This window comes from Chrysochloris asiatica, unplaced genomic scaffold, assembly GCF_000296735.1.
Source record: "Chrysochloris asiatica unplaced genomic scaffold, ChrAsi1.0 scaffold00075, whole genome shotgun sequence".
Taxonomy (NCBI): domain Eukaryota; kingdom Metazoa; phylum Chordata; class Mammalia; order Afrosoricida; family Chrysochloridae; genus Chrysochloris; species Chrysochloris asiatica.
In genome coordinates, this window is record NW_006408593.1 from 12496422 (window position 1) to 12505940 (window position 9519).

Consider the following 9519-nt stretch of genomic DNA (forward strand, 5'->3'; position numbering starts at 1 on the left):
AACAACAACAGAGTTTTTGTTGTGGAATGAAATTCAAAATTATTAAAAAACAAAAGAAGACCAGGCTTGCTGGTCAGATAAGAGACTGGAGGAACCTGAGACTGTGGCCCTCGACCATCCTTCAGGTCTGGAAAGGAACTCATCCTCGTAGTCCAAGTTTCAGCCAAGCAGCAGACTGGTATTTACGGGTCACAACAATGCTAGTAAGGTGTGCTCACCATGGAATGGTCAATCATTCAAAAATCAAAAGGACAACATTTATCTAAGAACAAGGTTGAGAAGGGATGGGAAGATAGGTGACATGGTAACAGGTTCCCACAGGGAGGAAGCAGGATAACTGTTGTTTGCAGGGAGAGGATTGCAATCATTGGAAGGAAACAAAGTATATGATTGGTTGAATGTAAACTTGGTGACTTTGTCTGTAAACCTTCACTCAATTCACAATAAAAAGTTACAAAAATAAATAACAGCTTCCCCTTTAACACAAAAACAAAAAGGAGTTTTTATAAGGACTCCATGTAAAGTGCTTCCAGCATCACCAGAGGCGTCTCAGTGCTCAGTGAGTATTAGCTGGCTTTATTGTTGCTGTTTTATTGCTAAGGGTACAAAGTGGATAGAGAGATCAACCCGGCTACCCCAAACTGCAGAAGTAGCAGCTAGATTAGACACTTGCAAACCACATTTTACTTCTTGCTGTGAGTTGTGTAAGAGTGGAAATTTTAAAGGTCAAAATACGCACAAGGTGGGATTTAAGTGAAGATCCGATAGGGTGGAAAAAGCTGGTGAGCTGACGGTGACATTAGCAACACAGGAAAGCAAGTCAGATACCAGTGCCCTGATTTTGGCACTGATGATGATGGATAGAAGCATCCGCTCAAGAAAATCAGTTAAGTTTCAAGCTACCACACAAAGCACCCTGGCACGTCTCCACCAACCACATGGACAGCAGTCTCTTCTCATTTGGAATCAGGGAGACTTCTCTTTAACATGCCAGGAGGTATGCTACAGAGAAATGATTCCTGAGCTTCTCTCAACCACACGTTAATTATTGTGCTACAGCAGCAGTACAGTGCAGATAGAATTGTTGCTGTTAAGTGCCATCGTGTAGGTTCCGACTCATGCGACTCTGTACAGAGGAGTGGCTTGTGAGTTGAACTGCCAATCTTGAGGTCAGCAGTCCAGTGCTTATCCAACACTGCCACACGTGACTGACTAATAAAAGGGAGGTCTTCCAATTCTTACTGCGTCTTTTCATCTCTTGTGTTGTATGTTGTATGCACGATCATCCTTGCTATCCTGTTGCTCATCTAAAATCGGTACGTAAAAAACAAGAACAATACTTCCAGGCTAAAGGGTTTTATCACGCCAAACTGTAACTGTATTAACTAACTGAATTGCCCATAGCTGTACAGCCATCACAATTCTCACTACTCAGTACTGAGTGGGTTCCAGTTATGGGCTCTAGTCCTATTATCATCCTACGTTCTATGGACTCGAACAGAGCTGTGAAATGAACTCCGATAATAGTATTTGCTTGAGTCCTAGTGTGGCACTATAGGATAAGCACCAGACCACAGGTCAGTTTGAACCAAGGTCGGCAGTTCAAACTCACCAGCTGCTCCTTGGAAACCCTATACAGGGTTGCTATGAGTCGGAACTAATTTGAGGGCATTTAACAACACTGCCTAAGGAGCTCTGGTAGCATAGTGGTTACGAATCGGGCTGCGAACCTCAAGGTCAGCAGTTTGAAACTACCAGTTGTTCCGCAGGAGAAAGATGAGGCTTTCTGTTCCCGTAAAGATTTACAGCCTCGGAAACCCTGTACAGGGTCACTATGAGTCGGAACCAACTCCACAGCACATAACAACAACAACACTGCCTACTATCGTTTTCAAACAGGTATTACAGTGGCAGTCACCAATAGTAAAAACGCGATTTGACATCTGGTAGCAAAGTGGTTATGAGTTGGGCTGCCAACCTCAAAGTCAGCAATTTGAAACTACCAGTGGTTCCGCAGGAGAAAGATGAGGCATTCTATTCCTGTAAAGATTTACAGCCTCGGAAACCCTGTGCAGGGTCACTATGAATTGGAACCCCTCTCCACGGTACTTAACAACAACAACAACAGTGCTTTGTGAGGAGCTCTGGTAGTATAGTGGTTAGGAGTTGGGCTGCTAACCTCAGGGTCAGCAGTTGGAAACTACCAGCCAGTCCGTGGGAGAAAGATGAGGCTTTCTGCTCCCATAAAGACTTACAGCCTCTGAAACCCTATGCAAGGTCTTCGTGATTCGGCACACAACTACAACCAACACCACAGTACTTTGTAGTGAGCTTTCATATTACCGAATTTTCACAACAGGTACTACTGCTGTTGGCATTATTTTCACCAGTGATAAAAATTAAAAAAAAAAAAACTTATTAAGTGACTTACTTGAGGTCTCATAAAAAGTAACAAGATGTAGACTCAGGCCTGGTGGTATTGTCAGCCCCAAACTATAAATGCTCACATTTCCTTCTATTCTGCTACATCATTTTTCTACAGGTACAGATGGAAGCATTTGCACACCTTTCAACTTACCAAGCAGCCAGCTATCTTTGTGCATCCCAGCTTCAAACTGACTACAGAGAGCAGACTGCTGCAGCACAGCACAGTCTTGCAGACTGCCTGGCCAATGTGTCTCCACAGTCATTAGTGCCCCTCGAAGGTCACACACCATCAAGCAGTTCAAAGAATGCAGCCCTTTGCGGTTCACATAGGAGAGATCTTCAGCATTTGGTGCCTTGATTGCCACATGGATACAGTCAATAACCCCTATCACCCCTGGCATCCCCGCTAACCCATAGAATTCATCCTTCAGAGCCTGCGCGGAGGCTTCATCAGCCGGAAAGTGAATGAACTGTGAGGCCCTTTCCACAAGCGCTTCTGTGACATTGGCAACACATCGACTCATAGAGGCCTGGCTGATTCCAATAGCATCTCCCATGCGCGTCTGAAAGGAGCCTGAAGTATAGAAACCCAAAGCTGCAAGGATCTGTGTCTCTGGGCTAATAGCCCTAGATCGTTGGGTGGGTCTAGTAAGACTAGCCCCTAAGAGTTCCACTAAGTAATAAATGAACTGCCGAGGAAACCCATACATGGACAACAAGTATTCATCAGTCACATCATCCAACTTAAAGCGGTCCAGTGTCCGATGCCCTCGGCCATAGAGTAAGAGATCGCAGTCAAGCACTGTTATTGGGATAGCCATGGGAATTTGAATGTTGTCTCTCCTACCCTCTGTTATTTATTCCGAACTCTTCACCATGAAGTTAGTGGTGCAAAAGGGTAAGTTAAACAGTGTCAGGATTCAATAACTAATCATCACTTAAATGGCTCTGGCATTTCTAATCTTCTCTCTGTAAAGGTTAGAAATGGAAATAATTAGAAACCTACCAACGACTGAAAGAAGTGACTCCAAAGCTGAAAAACTCCATTTTCTAAAAAATTTCATCCTGTTCAAGTAAAAGGTGCTGTATCTGTAACTCTGGGCTTCTCTCCACAAACTCATGACTTTGCGACAGGCTTGTTCCGGTTTGAGACAACGGGAGTTCAGCTGCAGTGCCTTATTTAATGCCTGGTATTTCTACTGAGAACAGTAAAAGACTAATAGAGGTGATGGCAAAATTATACACAAGGCAAAAGAGGTCTGCTTCTAACTATCCAGACCCCAAAGTAGCGGACTTGAATGGTAACTAACTTGGGCAGGGATTAATCACGAAAAGTTTCATTACCCAAAGCCCTCTGGTTCCAAGCGCCATCTGATAGGAACGCATGTGGGGGATACTCAAACCAAGGGGGTCAAAAACGCCTACAACCCAGCTTAGTGGACCTAGACTGTATGCTACAACAACAGGCATTTCCCTTATCCCCAAAAATCTAAAGCGTGAGTTTGGGGGTTAGGAAGGATGACCAAAAAAGTTAGGGTTAGAAGGAAGCGCGAAAGGGGCAATTTCGCAGCTTTTCCCGGGCGCCTTAGAAATGTCTGTCTAAATTGCAGAGAAAGTCTAATTGCGCGGGCCAAAGTGTGCTAAAGCCCATTACCCACCTCTCCGCGGCTGCCCGGCTACCACCCTCACTACCCACTCTCCGCACTCCCCACCCTCCCAGCCCTGTTGGACCCTCCTCCGGAACCGGCAACTGCGCACAGGCAGCCACGGCGCTCAGCAGCTGCTCCGCCCTCTTACGTCAGCGTCCGTCCCCCGCCGCGTCCTCACCCCCGCTGCTGCTGCGATCTACGATTCGCAGTTGCACATTCCACTCGGAACCCTAAGAACTTCACTCTTTCAAGGACAAGGGTTATGCTTTTGTTTTCTCCTGAGACGCTTGTGACAATTGTATTTAAATGATTACATGGGTAAGAAATCAACTTTCATGGGGATTTCCGTAAGCAAAAAGACTAAATTGGTTTCCAGATGGTAGCGAAAGTGCGGCTGAGATTAAGCAGCAAGATTTTCCTTATGGTTTCTTCCTCCCCCTCCGCCTTCACCGAAGCGAATGAAAACAAACAGTAAGGATGGCGGCGCCGGGAATTCGACAAGCTGCTGGGTTTGTGACAGGAGTCATCGCCTGAGCTCTGACGGGAGTCCTGAGGACTACTGGTCGACGTGAGTGAGACAACTCCCGCAGGTCTGGGAGTGAAACACCCGGCGAGCCAGGAGCCTCCTGAGGTGCGAGGTGTCTCTGCGACCCGTGCTGTCACTGCGGCCCCGGAGCACCGAGCCCTCGGCCAGGAGGCGCGGCCGGCCGGCCCCAGGCCCCGGCCTCCGTAATGAGAGCCCCGAGCCACTCTCTGAGCCGCAGCCTCGCAGGTACTAACTTTAGAGGGGATTATCGCCCCCGACCCCGAATTTTTAGCGCCCCCGGGTGGGAGGCTATGGATTTGCGGCCCGTTGTGTTTCTCCTTGTGGAAGTCGAAGCCTAGTAGCCGCGGTTCAGCCCCGGAGCCCCCCTGACTTGTTTTGGGAAGTTGGGTTGGGGTAGGCCCATAGGCCCTTGATTGTTCCGTCTTACAAAGAGCCCCAGAGCTTTCCTCTACTACTTTCCCGGCTCTCTCTGGTTTCGCAGGGCACTTTTTGAAGGTAACTCGTGGGGCTATGTAACTCCGGGGTTGGGCACCAATATAAGTAAAAGGCCGATTGTCATTCAATCAAGATTTGTTGAGTGCCAAATATGTACTCCGCGTGTAGGTGAGGGTGACTGTTGACTAGTGAAAAAAGGGACCCAAGGTTCACGACTATCTTCTTACTGGCAGTGGAGCGACCTCTGGAAACCTGCGAACCATTTCTCATTAAATAAATCTCTGGGTAAGTGGCTTAGCACCTTCTTGGGCTCAACGCTAACTCATTTCAGTTTTCACTTTTCCTGGTCAGTTGGATCCCAATTAGTCTGGTCAACTCATCGTCGCATGTCTCCTTTAATATTCCCCTGACAACCCCACAATTCAAGTAAAAGACCCATTTCCCCCATTGTAATTAAAGTCGTAGAATTTATTGAACACCTTCAGTTGGAGATGTGCAAGAATAGAAATGATAGACAACAGATCTTTTCTTTATACTCAGCTTCGAAATTTTTATGTGTTCATGAATGCTAGTCTTTTTCATGTCTGGATATTGTGGCTCCCAACTAAAATATAAGGTCTTTTTAAAAAAAATTTTCTGTTTTGTGTTTTAATCTCTCCTGTCCCCGTGTACCCCCACCCCCAAGCTCTTTCACAGCTTAGCAAAATTCTTATGTTTATGGAATGGAATCCTGACTCTTAACAGTACTTTTAATACACCTTGAACGATGATTAAATGCTGAAGTAACCTGTCAAATATACTGATTTGTGGCACAGATGCATGTACCTAATTCATGGTCTGTTTTCAAATTGTATCCTCTTAAGGGTACAAAGTTAAGTAAGCAACTCTTTTGTGAAAATTATGAATTTTTATGAGACTTAATTTTCATAAAAACTGCAAACGACTGGATTTCCCACTATACTGTTTGTTGACTAACAGTTCTTATTGCATATTGATTTTGTTTTGTTTTTTTTCCACCAATAATAGGGAAAAAGATGAAGCTGTCTGCTCCCATAAAGATTTCTGGTCTCTTAACCCTAAGGGAGCAGTTCTTTCCTGTGCTATAGGGTCACTGTGAGGTAGAATTGACCTAATGCTGTGGTTTTGGTATGGTTATTAAAAGCCAAGCAAAAATGCAAGATCTTTAGCTACCCAACACTTCAAATTATATTGTTTTGTTTAAGGGCTAAGAGTCAGCTGAGCACAGTAGATTTCTACCATATAGGATTACTGGAACTGTACTGTATGGAGGTGGGAGCAAGACAGATCTCTTCTTTTTCCCCCTGCCAGCCCTTTCTTCCTCCAAGTCCCTTGAAAGTATCATCTCCATAACTCATCCGGGTGTCTGTACTCTAAATGCCAAACAAAGCCTAAGACATTCACTTATGAGCTTTCAAAGACCCAAGATTTACTACATGAGTGATTTTCATATAGTAGATAATTTTGTCTCTGCAGAAAATATACTTTACAGTTTATCACACCTAATCCATAGGTGCATTTGTAGTTATTTTAGGCCCCAGTGGGAGTGCAAGGTATTCCTTTCTGTGTCTTTCTCTGGAGAGAAGTTATTTAATCTTAATAGTAATAAGTGCTATGGAGTCCTTTCTGACTCATAGTGACCTGTGAGCATAGGGTTTCTGAAGATTGGCTGGTGAGCTTGAACTGTTGACCTTGCAATTCAAAAGGACCTTGCAGCCCAGTGCATAACCTGCAGCACCACACCAGGACTCCCTAATAGAAATACATAGAAAACCTTAAAACCATTTAAAAATATATATTTATCGTCCTCCTTTATGAGCACTTCATTTAGAAGAGATTATTTCATTCACTATCAGTATGGTCAAGTGCTCCTTAGATTACAGAGAATGAACAATACAAAATATTCCTCAGGATTAAGACTGTAGTTTTTTTTCTTGTAATAAAAAAAAATATATAGAATCTAATTTTTAAATGCAGGCTCTTCTAACTAATATCTGAGTTAGCACATGGCTGAAGACTTGTTTGCATGTGTGTGCTAACTTGTGGGTCACTTTACATACACTTTAGTGAAAGGAGCTTATTCTTGAACAAGGCATACCTAAGCTTTATGTGGGGATGGTTTAAAGCAGTTTCCAATTTGGGACATTAGCTGAGTAAGATGAATTTCCCTAAGGCATAAACGTCCCTGCTTCCTTTCTATTATACTGTGGACATTCAACTACTGTACATTTAGACTCTAACACACACAGCACTCACAGGAAGCTAACACGTGAAGGGTTGTGCAGTTTGTAAACCATACAATGTGGTATAATCCGCCAATGTGTGATGTGGAGCCAAGAAAAATGCAAAAAAGGCATAATCTTCTCTGCCTAGGGGAAATCAAGAAACTTTTCTTAAAAACTTAAGCTGTTAATCTATAAAGGGCTTTAAATCCTTAAGGCAATTTAAAATTAGTTTAAAAATTTTAAGTGCCGTTGACTCTTAGTGATCCTGTGTAGGGTTTCCAAGGAGTGGCTGGTGAGTTTGAACTGCCAGCCTTGTGGTTCAAACTGACCTTGTGTTCCAGAGTTTTATCCCACAGTGCCACACCAAAATAGTTGGTGGCTTTTAATGTATAGAGTAAATATTATTAGAGAAATCCTCTGACTGCCAAGCTAGGTTGCAGTGGAAATTTCTTGATGTCCTAGTGGTGGTGTCCTCTTTACTTCTTTAGTCATGAGAGATGAGTAAGTGGAACACCACTGCTTAGAAAAACAATGAATATGCATACTTGGTGTAAAACATTGTCAGTCAGGGGTCCTTCCAACTCCTGGCAACCCTGTAAGACAGAGTAGAATTGCCCCATAGGGTTTCCAAGGTAGTAAATCTTTACTTATGCAGACTAACTCTTTATCCCTCCAAGTGCCTGGCAGGTTAACAGCAAAGTTCTTAGTAAAAGTAAAGGTCACTTGAATTGTATTTTGAAGATAAAGCTTTCCCTTTTGATTCATATGCCTGTGAAAAAAGTCAGAGTTAAAAGTCATTTTACATTCCTTCCAATTGAAAAGTTTGTGTGTGTTTTTTCAACTTGTGTTCATTGTCCTCAGTTATTAGGTCATTGTTGTTGCTGTTAAGTGCCAACGGGTAAGTTCCAACTCAGCAACCCCTGTATAGGGCTTTGAGGAGCAGCTGGTGAGTTTAAACTGCCAGCCTCCCTGTTAGCAGTCCAGTGCTTATCCTACAGTGCCACACCAAGATTTCATTAGGTCATTGTTGCTAAGTACCATCAAGTTGGTTATGACCCATATTGACCCTTATAAGGTTTCCAAAGAGCAGCTGGTGAGTTTGAACCATCAACCTTTCGTTTCAAGCCCACCATGCAGTCTAGTGCTTACTCTGTAACAACACACCAGGTCATTAGGAAAGGTGGTTGTTGTCAAGTGGATTTCAATCCATAGCAACCCTGTGTAGGGTTTCCAAGGAGCTGCTGGTGAGCCTGAACCATTGACCTTGCAGTTCAAACTGACTTTGCAGTCTGGCACATTAACCCACAGCACTATACTGACTCCAGGAGAAGTCATTAGGAGAGAGATAATGTTGAAGTATTTCATGAGATTTAGATGTCCTGTTTTAAATATGACCTAAAAGGTGTTTTTACCATTAATCAGCTTGCCAAGAGTCAATCTATTCATGTTGGAATTTATAAGAAATAAGATGTTGAATTATTTATTTTTTCTTTGGATGGTTTAAAATTTTTTAATGAAGCTTGGTTTATATTTTATTTTTTCTGCTTTCTTAAAAATAATTTTAAAAGACATAGTCTTTTTAAATTATAAGAGCATTTAAAGCTCTACATTTTCCTCTAAATTTGGCTTTTGCCATATGTCACAGGTTTTCATGTCACATGGTCTTCATTTTATTAATTTCTACATAATTTGTAACTTTGGTTTTTATTTCAGTATTTATTGTAAACCTTTTTTTCTTTATACCTGTACCTGGTTTGCCATTTGAATTTATTAGTCTGAACCCAAACACTTAAAAACAAAAACTGTGAAAATGATTTTCCACTTCTAAAAGCTATATATAAAAATAAAAAATTTTAAAAGCTGTATATATGTAATCACTTGCCAAATTATTTTCTTTTGGAATATTTGCCCTTTCTTGCCTTTTGACTGTGCCACCCTAATCGAGTCTGTCATCAGCTCCCATCTGGATTACTGCTTCCTAGGTTGTTTTTGCTGTTAATCCTTTTACTTTATTTTCCTGTTTGTATTCAGATAAATGTTCAAAAAGTTTACTTATGAGAGAATCTGCTGTGATTCTCCACTCATCCACTATTTGAGTCTCTTTTGCTTGACTCTCATGACTCCCTAGTAATCTGATGAGAGCATTATTGTTAAGTGCCTTTGAATCGGGTTCCAACCCATATTGTTGTTGTTAAGTGCTGTCAAGTCGATTCTGACC

The 9519-nt window shown here is 42.6% G+C and overlaps 1 protein-coding gene across 1 annotated transcript in view; it reads right to left on the reverse strand.

Moving 5' to 3' along the window:
* The window catches only part of HARBI1 (harbinger transposase derived 1), a 15472-nt gene extending 11351 nt beyond the window's left edge, over positions 1-4121 (reverse strand). Inside the window, exons 1-2 of the mRNA XM_006865060.1 lie at positions 4086-4121; positions 2579-3396 (exon numbers count right to left, since the gene is read on the reverse strand). Coding sequence (XP_006865122.1) covers positions 2579-3248 — 670 coding nt within the window. The 5' untranslated portion in view covers positions 3249-3396; positions 4086-4121. The remainder of the gene's footprint in view (positions 1-2578; positions 3397-4085) is intronic.
* Positions 4122-9519: the final 5398 nt, after the last annotated feature.